At 48.6% G+C, this 16,005-nt stretch overlaps 1 protein-coding gene across 1 annotated transcript; it reads left to right on the forward strand.

The window, feature by feature from the left end:
- The first annotated feature begins 13,980 nt into the window (after positions 1 to 13,980).
- On the forward strand, positions 13,981 to 14,928 carry LOC143898230 (uncharacterized). The gene has a single exon (XM_077407548.1). The coding sequence runs from the start codon at positions 13,981 to 13,983 to the stop codon at positions 14,926 to 14,928; it is 948 nt and encodes a 315-aa protein (XP_077263674.1).
- Positions 14,929 to 16,005: the final 1,077 nt, after the last annotated feature.

Here is a 16,005-nt window from a genome sequence, read left to right on the forward strand (position 1 = left end):
TAATAGCAAGTTTGCGAGTGTAGCGGCTGGTGAGTTTCCCTCCCTTTCAGCGATATGTTATCAGGTCGATCTGTCTCGCTTGTACGAGACATTATTGTATGTAACTGGAACGATCTTGATGCGTGTGTCTCAGTGCTTGCTCGCAACCTGTCCTAAATGCTCAGCTCCGCCCCGACTGATCGATATACTTGAAGAAGAAAACTTTTCTTCGTCTTACGATCGTCATGTCTCTCCGGAAGTTTGGCGAGTTCGGTTATTGCATTTTGAAGTCGCAGTGACATTTGAAGAATTGGCGAAGCGAAGGATGCTTGGCACACCGTGATTACCTGAGAATAATTTCAGCGTTCCGCGAACTGACTTATCTCTCTTCTTCTCTCGGGCAGAAATGGGATTCCGCTTTTACCTTCGTGTCTTGTAACAAGTTTCAGAGAATGCGGATATATACGACAACTTCCTTATGAACTATTAAATCTAGTTACGACCTTGATCGCGTACTCGCGCCGCGCTCGATACGAGTCGTAAAACTTATCGGAGAGAATCGCGGTCGCATCTCGAACGCGATTGTACCTTTGTTTGCTTCCGCCGCGCCACCACGGAATTTATCTTCCGTTTCGAATGCTCGCGCGCACAGGAGCCGTCTCCGTCTTCTATGATTTTATCTGGTGAAAAATGTACTCGACTATATATATTGCGCATATAACGCCGTTCTGCATCGGACGATTCGATTCTAATCAGCCGATACCGATATAGCGATAGAAATTTCCTCGGTGCCGTTTGAGACGCGAGGCATTTGACCCGCGTATAGAACGAGATCTTGAACGCTAATGGATGACCACCAAACCGCCACTTTAGCGAGATTGAAACTGTCGTTCACACCGTACCAAGCATGATGGATGCGGTACTTTATAAAGTCGTTTGCTCCTTGTACGTACTCGTTAACTCAAGAGACTCTTACCTTTCTTATGCTTTCCTTCGCGTAAATAGCGCGTTTGTAGTATTCGTTTCGTCTCATTTGATAAACGTGTCAGACGGTTGAAGCCACGGCGCGGCGCGGCGCGGCGCCGCGGCGCGAATAGCAGCTCTAGCTGTTTAAAAGGCGGTTTGAATATTTCGAAGCGCACCGAGTCTTTTGCCTTGAAAGCTATCAGCTTTGCTTTCGTCGTTTTACATGATTTCCAATTATTGCGCCCGACCATTACAAGCTCAAGCATCAATCTTGAAGGCTCATCAAATTTGCCTTTGTCATTTTAAACGCTTTCCAATTATTGTGCCCGAGCCGCAATAATTTCTAGCTTCAAGACTAAAAAGCGTGAAGCTTGCTCCTCGTTATTTTATACGTTTTCCAATTATCGTGCCCGGTTGCAATATGATTTTTTACTTATCAAGTCTGAAAAGCGTTAAGCTTACTTTTGTCTTTTTTGCGTGTTTCCGATTTTTTGACCGTAATCATTTTAAGTACAACGCTCGCGAAATGTCTCTGTTATTCTTGTTTTGGATCACTGGTTCTGTACATTTTCCAAGTGACCTGTATCATTTCGAAGGGGACAATATAAATGGTAAAAAGAAGTGTTATTTAGATTATTTTTGTACATTGAACTTTAAAGATAATTTTAACTTTGAGATAAATCAAGACATTTTGTGTGTTTCATACATTATCAAATTATATCTTTCAAATTTAAAGCATTCGCTAATAAACACAAAACGTGAACAAATTTTATTGGTCTGTCCAAAGAAAAAGAAACATTTATATATGCATATTACGTCGATTTGCTTCTAATAAATTTTTGTTGTTATATTGTGTTAATATAAAACAAACATTGAACATAATTTCAATATTTTTATACTTTAAAGTCATAGACGTTAGAATGATCTTCGGGTACCGCAAGGATTGGTTAATAGGCAGTAAAAGACGAAGATTTGGAAAAGAATTTTTATTATTTACAACATCACTATAGTCTATGGCAGGGCGTCAAGATCGGCCAAGGCAATCCTCATCCTCGTCTTGAGCTCGTCCGCATAGCGTAAAGCGGACTCGTCGATCCTAACGTCCTCCATCAGGAAATCGCAATCGAGATGTTGACTGTCGCAAGCTCGGTGATGGTGCTTGAGCACGTCGTTTGAGTCCAGATGATGAGCCCGTCTGGTAGACGGGTTCAACGTGGTCAGGGCGTAGTGATTGTGCACCGTTAACGCGCGCCTTGTGGAGACAAAACTTTTCACCGAGTCGCCCTCGGGCGAAATACTGGCCGTTCTCATGATATCCAGATAGTCCGTATACTCGGTCGAGCGACGAAGCTCCTCGTCGAGTCCGGTCTACCGATCGATCTGACTCTTGTTTTGCAGCTCGGGAAAGAAATAGGCATTCCGTACCGAATACGAGGCAAAGTCCTTGAAGCTTCTGCCGAGCTTCGCGCGCTCGTCCAGCAGCAATTCGTGCCAGGTCTTCCGTCGCGTCGGCACGATCGCCTCGTTGATATCGATCGGCACCACGAACTCCGACCGGTGAAGAAACTATTTTCGTAGAAGCAGTGATTGTACGGGATCAGCTCCATTCGCCTCTTCGTCCAAATGTCCTCGCTGAAGAATCGCCTTTGGGCCAGCTTCTCGTTCGGCAAATCACCCGGTAGATCAAGCGCGAACCATCGCACCACGTTCGACCGCTCGTACAAGCGTAACACCTTGAGTACATTCTCGTGCACATTGAATACGTAGAAGTAGAATAGCTTGGCGCCCAGAATACGATGTAGCTCGACGAAAGCTATTAATTTATGCGATATGTCTTCGTCGAAGTCTAATCCTTTGATGCACAGGGTGAACTGACGCCTCTTCCGGTCGGCAAAAGTCTCGTCGTCGAATTCCGAGCGGATCGTTAAACTATGACTAGCATTTTCGTAGCAGGGACTCGGACCCACGTGAACCCGAGACGTACCGAGCCGTCCAACGGCAGTTGACAATTTACAAGGATCCCGGTGTAACTGTCCGCCGTGTCGCCCCATTCGTCCAACCAGATCGTCAAGATGAGCGCCTCCACGCTGAACGATTGTATCTTCCCGTTCTCTCGGTACCTGAAACATAATGAGACTAAAACGCTTAATCCATCGTTTCCGATCGCGTGAGTTAATGTCGAGTATCCTAGCGGAAAATATCTGCACACACTTTGGAAGGGATTTATGTAGACATTTATAACGCGCTCTTTCAACCGTGTATTTTAAGCGAATATGCTCCGTTTCGCGCCGCTGCTAACGTTTGCGTTATTACTCACTTTTAACGCGAAACAAATAACTTGCATGCGAAAATAAAATTCAACCCGCGAAATTAACAAAGTTTAATTTCGTCCAAGTTAAAAGTACAAAATGAATTAATTACGGAATGCCTTTTTTCAATATGCTTGCTATTAATGTACTTGTATGTCCCGCATTATTTTACGTTAAATTTGCTAAAAAAACATAAGCGTTCCAAAATTTTTCTTGAATATTGAAAAAAAAAAAAAATATATATATATATATATATATATATATATATATATATATATATATATATATATGGGGCATTCCACGCCAATTTGCAAGGGGTCAAACTTTGACCTTTTTATTTTTGATGGCCGCTCGTTTTTTAACAGGTCTTTACGAGTATTAGACCCCTGTTAAATCGTTTCTATAATAAATGTAGCGTTTCCGAAATAGAGCCTGCTCAAAATGAGGACTGCAAAATTTTCAATGAATTTTTTCGCCTATTAAACAACGTCTAAGAAAAAAATTCATTGAACATAAAATACGCTATTTAGATCATAGTTTAAAAAAAAATTATCTCAAATTTTTATAATAATGATTTTAAACTAATAAAGTAAAAAAACACAAAAATTTGAATATCTCAAAAACCCCATTTTTTATTTTTTTTGAAATTTATAGTCGTCGCGTATCAATCCTCGTCTAAAGACAGCACGGCTCTCTCCCTCTTAAATCGCTGCTTGAATCGCTACTCGCTCGTTTCGTCTCAAAGTGCGGATCTGAGTTACTTATATTTCTTCATTAAGTGTACTTCTTAGCTAGGGGTCCGAAAACTTCCGGTCGTGCTCCGCTCGCGATCGTTCTTCTGCCGCGCGCTCAAGATTTCCGTTCGACGCGTACAAGATCTCCGCTCCGCGAGAGGCTTCGATGCGAGAAGCCGAGACAAGATTTCCGTTCGCGATACCTGGCAGACAAGTACGAACGACTCAGAAGATTTCCGAATCCGCGGCGCACGATCCGTTGTTCCCCCTCGCGTCTTTTTCGTTCTTAAAATAAAGACTATATGTTTCTTTGTGCAATCTGTGTTCCGAGTGCTTTAATCCTCAGTCCTCCCGCGAATTTACGACTCGCGTTACACACGCTTCTCGCTCAACTCTGAGCGGAATCCAGATTCAGGGCGACCGTCGAAAAGCGACGCCCGAACATTTTGGTCCTTCGAGCCGGATAGAAGCGTGTAGACGGTCGAGTGTGTGACAAGTGTGCATATTCGTCACCATGTCCGAGCATCTCAAGAAACAGTTGAAGCTTAAACGTTCGATCGAGCGTTATCTCGATAATTTCAAGAAAATCGGAAAGGGGAACTTAAACCCGGCGAAAGTGCGTTCCCGCATTCAATCTCTAAAGGAGCTCTGGGCTCCGTTTTTCGACGGCCACGCAGATATCCTGCATCGGATTCCTGAATCGAGCCGAGCAGCCCTGAGCTACTTCCAGGACAACGCTTTCGACACAACTCTCGCAGCCTATCAACACGCCCTCGACTACATGACGGAGTGCCTGGAGGAATTGGAGCCGGTCGTGAGTCCGAACCCTATTTTCTCGAGTTCGCGATCGAACTTACCGGCGTTCTCTCTCTCACATCTGCCTCCGATTAAATTGCCTCCGTTCGATGGCGACCACGACGACTGGGAGACGTTTCGCGATAGATTCACCGCGTTAATTAAAAATATCAAAGATCTCGATGATTTCGCGCGCATGCATTTTCTCGCTTCATGTTTGAAGGGTCGCGCGGCCGAGTGTATCGCAAATATCTCGATTACCGCGGATAATTTCGCCATTGCCTGGCAAGCTCTCATCGCGCGGTACGAGCACAAACGAAGGTCTTTTAATTTGCATCTTTCTACTCTAATTGAATTACCGAAAATCACGCGCGAGTCTGCTTCGGATTTACAGACATTGTACGATAAAGTCAGTACCGCGGTAGCTTCTCTTAAAAATCTAAAGCGCCGACCTGATGAATTGTGGTACGATGTTCTCGTTTACCTCATCGTACATAAATTAGATCCGATAACGCGTAAAGCGTGGAGTGTAAAATCGAGCGATACCGATGATCTGCAATCATACGAAGACCTTTGTCGGTTTCTTAAATCTCGTACCCGCGCGCTCGAAGATTGTGCGATCGGTTCCTCAAGCAAAACCGCGTCGAAATCTGTGCACGCCGCGAACGCCTCCGCCAACGACTCGACTCCTTGTCCTTTATGTAAAGCATCACACTTCGTAAATCTGTGTCCATCGTTTATAAGCAAGAATGCGAGTCAGCGTCGAGAGATCATTAAACAACACAAAAGGTGTTTTAATTGCTTAAGTACCAAACACTCCGTGCAGGATTGCAAAAGCAAATATTCTTGTCGCGTATGTCATAAAAGGCATCACTCTCTGCTGCATTCTGACTCGGACTCTTGCTTCAGCGCCACAGGCACTGTCTCTAGCTCAGTTCGTCCTCAAAGGACAATGCGGCGATTAACTGCTCGTCGCCTCAAGCCTCTGACTCGAAATCGGAGGTTAACTCTCTTTTCGCGGCGGCGAAAAATCGCTCGCCGATTCTATTGGCGACAGCGTGGATCACGGTCCGCAGTTCGTCCGGCCGTACCGCCGTCGTCAGAGCGTTACTCGACCAGGGCTCCGAGATGACGTTCATCTCGGAGAACTTGGCACAAACCTTGCGAGTCAAACGGATTCGCATGCCGATCTCGATTTCCGCCGTCGGCGGAATTAACGCCGGGACATTTCAAAACGCGACACGCATATTCATTTCGCCGCGCGCGTCTCTTGTCCCGTCCCTCTCGACTACGGCGCTCATTCTCCTGTCCGTAACCTCCTACATTCCGAAACGCAACGCGGATATTTCGTCCATCTTATATCTCTCCGACTTACCGCGAGCCGACACGGATCCGACGAGTCGCAATCCAATCAGTCTCATTATTGGAGCGGATCTCTATAATAAGATTATTCACGACGGCGTGCGTAAAGGGGGGATCGGGCAACCTATCGCGCAAAATTCTATATTTGGATGGGTCATCTCCGGACCCGTCAGTTCAACCGCGTTTCCTGAACAGTCCTCAGCGAAAGTTCCTCGAATCTCAACGCATCATATTTGCTCTCTCTCGCTGGAGAAAGAACTCCGCCGGTTTTGGGAAATCGAGGAGCTTCCGCAGCGATCCGCTCTTACACAAGAAGAGAAGGATTGCGAAGAGCATTTCCGCTCGACTCATTCTCGCAATTCGGAGGGACGCTACTTCGTGCGTCTCCCATTTAAAAAAGACCCTGCTATCAAAATCGGGGAGTCTCGGGTTCAAGCCGAGAAAATGTTAAATTCGCTAACTCGTCGACTTCGTGACAAACCGGAAGTTATGAAAGAATATCAGAACTTTCTCGACGAGTACGAACGTCTCGGACACATGCATCCGTTATCTCCCGCGCAAGACAACGAGCAAAGCGTCTATCTTCCACACCACGGGGTGATTCGGGAAGATAGCGTTACCACACGTCTCCGCGTCGTGTTCAACGCGTCAAGCGTCACCTCTAACGGTACCTCTCTCAACGACCACTTGCATATTGGTCCGAAAAAGCAAACCGATATTTCCGCAATAATCGCGCGGTGGCGCAGATACAAATACGTTTATTCGGCGGATATCGCGAAAATGTATCGCCAAATTCTCGTCGATTCTCGCGATATAAATTACCAAAGAATTTTATGGAGACGGTCTCCTCACGACGCGATAATTATTTTCCTGTTGTTAACCGTGACTTATGGCCAAGCCTGCGCGCCCTTTCTTGCTTTTGCCGTTCTCGAGCAATTAACTATCGACGAGGGTAAACACTTTCCCCTCGCCATTCCGACTCTCAGAGAACATATTTACATTGACGACGCCGAACGTTCCGAAATACACGGTTTCGCGGACGCTTCGAATCATGCTTACGCCGCCGTTGTTTATATAAAGGTAGTGTCTTCGTCGGGCAAAGTCACGATATCGCTGCTTGTTAGTAAATCTAAGGTCGCTCCTTTGAAAACGATAAGCATACCTCGACTCGAATTATGTGCGGCCTTGCTTCTAGCGCGACTTATTGATTTTGTTCGAGCGTTAAATGGTTATCAAAATCTTCCGTATTATTGTTGGACGGATTCCAACATCGTGCTTGCTTGGATCGCTCAAGATCCTTCGCGATGGAAGACGTTCGTCGCCAATCGCGTTACTCAAATTCAAGCTCTTGTTCCGCGGGCTTCATGGCGACACGTCTCAACTAAGGATAATCCCACGGATTGCGCATTGCGCGGCATTTTCGACGATGAAATTCTAAATCATGAACTATGGTGGCACGGCCCTTCCTGGCTCACTCTCAATTCCGACGAATGGCCGATTGGCGACACGCGTCTTCCCGAAAGCGCTCCCCTTGAGGAGAAAACTATCGTTTTGCAATGTCACGCCCCCAGTCAATGGGATCTCGCCACAAAATACTCCTCATGGCCTAGGTTGATTCGCGTCACCGCGTATATAATTAAGTTTATCCGTTTCTGTCGTCGCGATCGACCTTCCGACTCGCTCAACCTCGCGCTGACCTCTCCTCTCTCGAAAAGTACCTCGCTCTTCGCGCCCGAATGTAAACAAGCTAAAACCTTTTGGTTTAAACAAATTCAAGCCGATCTGTTTTCGAGCGAAATCAAAACGTTGTCACGAAATCAAAACCTATCGACTAAAAGCTCGATTCTCTCTCTTCGACCGTTTTTAGATCAAGACGGAATTCTACGCGTGGGTGGGCGCCTCGGCAACGCTCCCTTACCGTTTCCCGTACGCCATCCTATCTTATTATCTTCGCACCCCCTAGTCAAGCTCATCGTAAATCAAGCTCACTTACGAGCCCTGCACGCTGGACCTCAGCTCACTTTGAATATTCTCCGTCGCGACTTCTGGATCATTTGCGCGCGCAACATAGTCAAAGCGGTTATACATAATTGCGTTACATGCACGCGCGAGCGAGCGGCCGTTCCTACTCAAATCATGGGCAATCTGCCCGAGCCACGCGTAACCTCGACAATTCGCAGTTTTCTGCTCTGCGGTGTGGATTATGCAGGACCAGTTCTTATTCGCGCTTCCTCCGGTCGCGGTATTACCTCCCGCAAGGCGAATATAGCCTTATTTGTTTGTCTCGCGACAAAGGCCATCCACTTAGAATTGGTTGGAGATCACTCCACTCCCGCGTTTCTAAACGCTTATTCCCGGTTCTGCGCTCGTCGCGGTCTTCCGCAATGTATGTATTTCGATAACGGAACTACCTTCGTCGGGGCAGACCGAGAAATGCATCGAGCGTACAAATCCGCCGTTCAAGACCAAGTTCCTAAGTCGTCTACAGACGATTCCGAGTCTCGACATCGAACTCGCGAAACTCATATTCGACCGTTAAACGCCGTGCCGTCGTAAGCGGTGAGATCCCAACGACGGGCAGAAGCGCCGTACGGCAAACCGGGCTCGTGCGACGACCGGGTCTCCCGTTTAAGGGGGACTGGCCGCCTAGTAGTGTGTCACATTGTTTTGAGCCTTTCGACTCACGAGACTCCTAGAGATATCATTGCCACCTTTGACTAGAGAGGATACGGCCTTAGAGGCGTTCAGGCATAATCCCACGGATGGTAGCTTCGCACCACCGGCCGCTCGACCGAGTGCGTGAACCAAATGTCCGAACCTGCGGTTCCTCTCGTACTGAGCAGGATAATTTCCTCCCCCCTTCAGACCCGCATTTCGGCGGGCTATGGGAGGCGGGCGTGCGGAGTGTCAAAACTCATTTGCGTCGCGTCTTAGGGACTCACACTTTAACCTTCGAAGAATTCTCGACTTTATTGTGTAGAATCGAAGCGAGTCTGAATTCTCGACCGATCGCTCCTCTCGCCGACACCCTCGATGACTACGAATGTCTCACCCCCGGTCATTTTTTGGTCGGATCCGCTCTCACGGTCAACCCGGAACCATCTTTGCTCGATCTAAACGAGAATCGTTTGTCGCGATGGCAACTAGTCCGACACATTACCGAAAAATTCTGGAAAATGTGGAGTGACAACTACGTGAACACTCTACAACAACGAGCAAAATGGCGAACGGTCAAGCCGCCGATCGGTCTCGGACAACTCGTCCTCTTGCGCAATCCTACGTTACCCCCGTGCAAATGGGAGCTCGGCCGCATAAGGCAATGCCATCCCGGGCCCGACGGTTTTACGCGTGTAGTGACCGTGAAAACGGCCACTTCCGAATACCAAAGGCCAATCGTAAAACTATGCGTTTTACCGGTCAACAGCAAGGCGACGAGCAATTAATCATACTTCTTGCGTCAATGCGAGACGCGCGTTAGATCTAAGTATTATATTCTAAGCTAGTTTAAGTAATTCGTCTATGTCATTCCACGGCGGGCGGCGTTGCCCCTTTAATTTTCTGTATGCCTCTGTAAACTTCTCGCGCTGATGTTTTATGTTTTTTTTATTATCGCGCATTATTTCAAAACTATCGTTCCAAGGCGGGCGGTATGTTCGAGATCCGTCGAACTTTCCTACGCGAAACATCGGCTCGAAAACATTATTATATTTCACATCGAGAAATACCGATGTTTATGTGGTTCGAGCTCTGTCGAACTTGTGCGAAACATACGTTCCCCGCGATCCCCGCGCCCTCGAAGCCCATCGATCGCGATCACGCGTTACGAGAGTGCTCCCTTATTTGTCGAAGCACGGAAACGGCTGTTGTGACGCGTGATATGACCATGCGGACAAATAGCGATTCAGCTCTCATCGCGCGTTCGTTCCTGAAAAACAACCCTCTTGAGTAAACGGCGAAATCGCTCGCCGGACATTCAGTCGTTACTGAGGATTCCTAGCCTCAAGTCGTGGGCCAGAACTTATAGCCAAAAGTCGTCGCGTATCAATCCTCGTCTAAAGACAGCACGGCTCTCTCCCTCTTAAATCGCTGCTTGAATCGCTACTCGCTCGTTTTGTCTCAAAATGCGGATCTAAGTTACTTATATTTCTTCATTAAGTGTACTTCTTAGCGAGGGGTCCGAAAACTTCCGGTCGTGCTCCGCTCGCGATCGTTCTTCTGCCGCGCGCTCAAGATTTCCGTTCGACGCGTACAAGATCTCCGCTCCGCGAGAGGCTTCGATGCGAGAAACCGAGACAAGATTTCCGTTCGCGATACCTGGCAGACAAGTACGAACGACTCAGAAGATTTCCAAATCCGCGGCGCACGATCCGTTATTCTTTTCGCGTCTTTTCCGTTCTTGAAATAAAGACTATGTGTTTCTTTGTGCAATTTGTGTTCCAAGTGCTTTAATCCTCAGTCCTCCCGCGAATTTACGACTCGCGTTACACACGCTTCTCGCTCAACTCTGAGCGGAATCCAGATTCAGGGCGACCGTCGAAAAGCGACGCCCGAACACATACATTTTTGTAGGCGACTAGATTATTATTTTTAGGCATTTTTATAAAATTAGTTTCAAATCCGTTAATCTTCTTATAGCTGACAAAGAAACACCTGTTTGGCGCACCGCCGTGTATCATAGTGTAAATAGTAGTTAATTATAAGATTGATTTCGTGTTGTCGTTTCACATTGTTAATGGTACGGTTTCGTATTGACTAATTATACCGGGTTAAATTATCGCGCCTATTAGCGAAACGTCGGTGGATCGCGATTAATACACTTGTCGATATTCGCGCGACTCACCCGACTCGTGCTGCCCGCCCACGGGTGGCATCCCCAATTATGAGAAGAATTCGGTACTCGCTCGCGCCGTACTTCGCAGGTGCGCGAGCCGGAGAACGCCGAAGAGGCACTCACCAGTCGAACGTCGTGAAGCTCACACGTTACCGTTTTTGCGTGTGCAAACTCGGAGTGCTCGGTCGCCTATCGCAGACCACGAAGGCCTAATCGCTTGATATCCTGCCTATCTGTGACTGCTTGCTATCCTGCCTATCTGTGCCTGCTTGCTATACCTGCCTGTCCGTGCCCGCCTGCTATACCGGACGGTTGCATGCTTTCGCCTTGCACGCCAGAGATCTCGCCAACGGGAGGACGACGTCGACACCCAGGAGGCGCCGGGCAACGACACGGTGAGTCGCCTCGCATTTTGATATTCGCTTGCTTGCTTCGCTTTATTCGCTTTTGCGAGGGCACGGGCCCTCTGGTCCTTCGAGAAATTTTGTTGACCAATCGCAAATCCGGGGAACGCCTCATACCCCCCCGTGCATTGGTCCTTCGAGCCGGATTCGCGCGCTAAAGCAATAACGCCGACCTTTCGCTCGTGGATAGCATTTCTTAGTAGTTTTGATCGCGATTGCATTACAATTGATCAGTCGCGAATTCTACACCCGCCGCGATATCTCTCGGCCGCAACATTGCTTCGCGACGAGAATACGCGCGGGAAACTTGTCGTTTGATCGTTTTGTGGTTAATTGCTTTTGTCATTCGTTATTGAATATTGTCGTTAACCGAAATATTCAACATTGGAATATTCTCGGTTAAGCCATACGTTTTCGCCGCGCCGTCGACGACCTTGACGCTCGGTCACGGGCCGGCAGCGTATATACACATTTTTTCTACATAAGCTCGCGTTTCATAATAACACGCTACATTATTTTTGTTGTTGCTGGGTGTGTTTCGACTAGACTCGAAATACATATTGAAAATACATACTGAAACTATTATTCCTATCGTCGGAATTCTCGCAAACATACTTGCCACCGATCGAGTATACTGTTCGTCGGCACTGGTCCCCGGTATAGAATATATTGCAGCACTCATATGATATTTCAATTAGTCATTGGAGATTGTGATTGTAATTGAGCCAAATAAATTAATGCTTGTGGCGTGGATTGCTCATGTGGTATACCGCTCATGTCGTATGCTCATGTCGTATATTCCGCTTATGAACTCGGGCTCGGCGAATGCACCCACAGACGCCGAACCACCCTCCGAATCGGGGACAACGTCATCGCAGGGAAGCGAACCCCTCGTTAGCATGGCTAGTGTCGCGCGGTCGAACCCGATCGTATTGTCGTCGACATAGCGGCACCGGCGAATATAGGCGAAAACTAATCGCATTACATCGAGACATAATCGCGCGCCCTTCGTCACGCGTGATGTCTCTCGTCCGCTCGTCACATGGGCAAGTTCACGACGACAATATTCGTGTACCTATAATTTGTTGGACGAGGTCGAGCCTTACACCCTCACCCCGTCATCGTGCACCGTCGAGTCATCGCACTCACGGTGCTTTTGGACACCGCCGTCTTGGCACGTCACCACTCGGGTGACGCCGAACGGTAGGACTTCATCTTCGCCGTCTTGGCGTAGCACCATCGTTCTCCCACTATCACGGAGGGCCTCGGGTGTCGCCAAACGGTCGGACCTCATTCGGAGGTCTTCGACTCCCGCCGTCTTGGCGTCTCACTATTGTTCCTCCCGCTATCACGGAGGGCTTAGTGTGTCGCCGAACGGCTGGACCTCATTCGGAGGTCACACATCGTCACGCGCGAGGTCTCTCGTCCGCACGTCGCATGGGCACGTTCGCGGCGAAGATATTCGCGTAATCTTAGCTCGTTGAACGAGGGCGAGTCCTTACACCCTCGCCCCGTTATCGTGCACGTCGAGTCATCGTACACAAACGGTGTCCGAGGACACCGCCGTCTTGGCGTGTCACCACACGGGTGACACCGAACGGTAGGACCGCATTACCGCCGTCTTGGCGTGTCACCACTCAGGTGTCGCTAAACGGCTGGACCTCATTCGGAGGTCACCAATTTGCAACGCATGATATCTGTCGCCCGTTCGTCGCATGGGCACGTTCATGGCGAAGATATTCGCGTACTCATAGTTTCGCTTGGACGAGTCGGTTTACCACTCACTCACCCCGTTATCGTGCGCCGTCGAGCCGCTTCACACTCACGGTGTCTCGGACCATACTACGCCATCTTGGCGTCTCGCCATTGTTCCTCCCGCTATCACGGAGGGTTTCGGGTGTCGCCAAACGGCTTGACCCCATTCGGAGGTTGTAAACGAGTGTTGCTCACACGCGCGCCAGTAGTTCGATTCGCTTGACAAACCCATTAGCGCGATCATTCGGGTCGTTTCGTTGTCTCGCATCTCTTTGTGTCCGACCCTTCGCTTTTCGCGGATCTTACAAATTCACCTGTTCAAATCTCGTTTCAAATAAGCAGATTCGTCGTTGAATAAACTCGTTAGAATATTCTCTTATTGTCTTCGTTTTGTTAATCGACTCAAGTCGAATTCACCTCACAGAACTCTTGTTGTAGACCAAGTCGAATTCCATTCGACCCTGCTATACCTCGTTAAAGTTGTTCAATCTTGTCGCTTTGCAGAGGATCTCGATAGATTGAAACGCAATCAGAATTGCTCTAAACCTCTGCGACAACTCGCCCCTTTTGTGGACGCGCGCGGAGTCCTCAGGGTGGGCGGTAGACTCACGCACTCCGCAATATCTCATGAGGCCAAGCATCCCGCGTTATTGCCCGGTAAGCACCGGCTCACGGAACTTATAGTAGAGCGCACCCACCGCCTACACTTGCATCCGGGGCGTCGAGCGTTGCTTTACCTACTACTGCAGCATTTTTGGATTCTGGGGGCCCATCAGGCCATCAAACGTTGTTTGTCGCGTTGTTACCAATGTTTCCGGGCGAACCCGCGTACTTTGCAACCGCCCATGGCGGACCTACCGCTCGACCGGGTACGTCAGGCCAAACCCTTCTCAATCGCCGGGGTCGGCTACGCGGGCCCCTTCTTCGTATATAATCGTCGTTCTCGCGGGGCAACGCCGTTCAAGGCGTACGTGTGCATTTTCGTTTGCTTTACCACAAAGGCGGTTCATTTGGAACTTGCTTTTTCTTTATCTACAGACTCGTTTTTGTCGGCTCTGAGGCGTTTCATCGCTAGGCGCGGTCGCTGCTCGCGGATCTACAGCGACTGCGGCACCAATTTCGTGGGGGCGCAGCGCGAGCTCGTCAGCTGCATGGAGGCAGCCTCAGGGCGAGAACAAATCCAGTGGTCCTTTAACCCCCCTTCCGCGCCACACTTTGGTGGCCTCTGGGAAGCGGGGGTTAAGGCGACAAAGACCCACTTAAAACGCGTGGTGGGAGCGCAGATCCTCACGGTGGAAGAATTCAGTACCCTCCTAGCACAGGTAGAATCCATCCTGAATTCCCGACCTTTGTGCCCCACCAGCTCGGATCCCCACGACCTCGGGGTGCTCTCCCCGGGGCACTTTATCACATTAGAGCCGCTCGTAGCAGTCCCCTATCCCGACCTAGACCCGGTGCCGATAGGCAGACTCGATCGATGGCAGCTGGTGCAGCACATGCACCAACAGTTCTGGAAACGGTGGCATGAAGAATATCTACACACCCTCCAGCAACGACCAAAGTGGTTAAAGCCGGCTGACGCGATATCAAAGGGCACGTTGGTCCTTCTAAAAACCGAAAACGCCCCTCCTCTGGCGTGGAGACGAGAACGTGTCGAGGAATTACATCCGGGTCGTGACGGGATCGCCCGGGTCGCTTCGGTGAAGACGGCGGATGGCCTCCTTAGTCGCCCTCTGGTGAAGCTGTGCCCTCTGCCGATGGACGGCTCACCGGAGGGACCCGCTCAAACATAGAAAATACGGTGTATTTTGGTGGGCGGTAATGTTTGGCGCACCGCCGTGTATCATAGTGTAAATAGTAGTTAATTATAAGATTGATTTCGTGTTGTCGTTTCACATTGTTAATGGTACGGTTTCGTATTGACTAATTATACCGGGTTAAATTATCGCGCCTATTAGCGAAACGTCGGTGGATCGCGATTAATACACTTGTCGATATTCGCGCGACTCACCCGACTCGTGCTGCCCGCCCACGGGTGGCATCCCCAATTATGAGAAGAATTCGGTACTCGCTCGCGCCGTACTTCGCAGGTGCGCGAGCCGGAGAACGCCGAAGAGGCACTCACCAGTCGAACGTCGTGAAGCTCACACGTTACCGTTTTTGCGTGTGCAAACTCGGAGTGCTCGGTCGCCTATCGCAGACCACGAAGGCCTAATCGCTTGATATCCTGCCTATCTGTGACTGCTTGCTATCCTGCCTATCTGTGCCTGTTTGCTATACCTGCCTGTCCGTGCCCGCCTGCTATACCGGACGGTTGCATGCTTTCGCCTTGCACGCCAGAGATCTCGCCAACGGGAGGACGACGTCGACACCCAGGAGGCGCCGGGCAACGACACGGTGAGTCGCCTCGCATTTTGATATTCGCTTGCTTGCTTCGCTTTATTCGCTTTTGCGAGGGCACGGGCCCTCTGGTCCTTCGAGAAATTTTGTTGACCAATCGCAAATCCGGGGAGCGCCTCATACCCCCCCGTGCAACACCATTGATATAAAACTCAGTAATATATATAGATAAGATTTTGTATGAGCTTTGCATGTTGTCCATCACTCTTGGAAAGTGAAACGTTAAACTACAATTATTAAAGAAGGGATTTTTAGCTTAGTGACTCTAAAATTTTATGAAGCAAAAATGTTTGAATAAAAATTTGCAATAAATTTAGTGCTGCAAAGCAAAAGATTGGAAACAAACAAGAATGCAAAAACAAAATATCAGAAAGATTTTGGCCTTTTTTATTATTAATGGAAAACTTTCTAAATTTTACATTTTTATACATGAAGCATTAAACATTAAGATTGTTAGTAGGCTGAAATGA

This window comes from Temnothorax americanus, unplaced genomic scaffold (assembly GCF_048541705.1).
Source record: "Temnothorax americanus isolate GAGA-0224 unplaced genomic scaffold, ASM4854170v1 Scaffold224, whole genome shotgun sequence".
Taxonomy (NCBI): domain Eukaryota; kingdom Metazoa; phylum Arthropoda; class Insecta; order Hymenoptera; family Formicidae; genus Temnothorax; species Temnothorax americanus.

What these genes read in the sequence shown, in the direction of transcription:
- LOC143898230 (XM_077407548.1), top strand. Translation starts at nt 13,981, where the DNA reads ATGGCGGACCTACCGCTCGACCGGGTACGTCAGGCCAAACCCTTCTCA.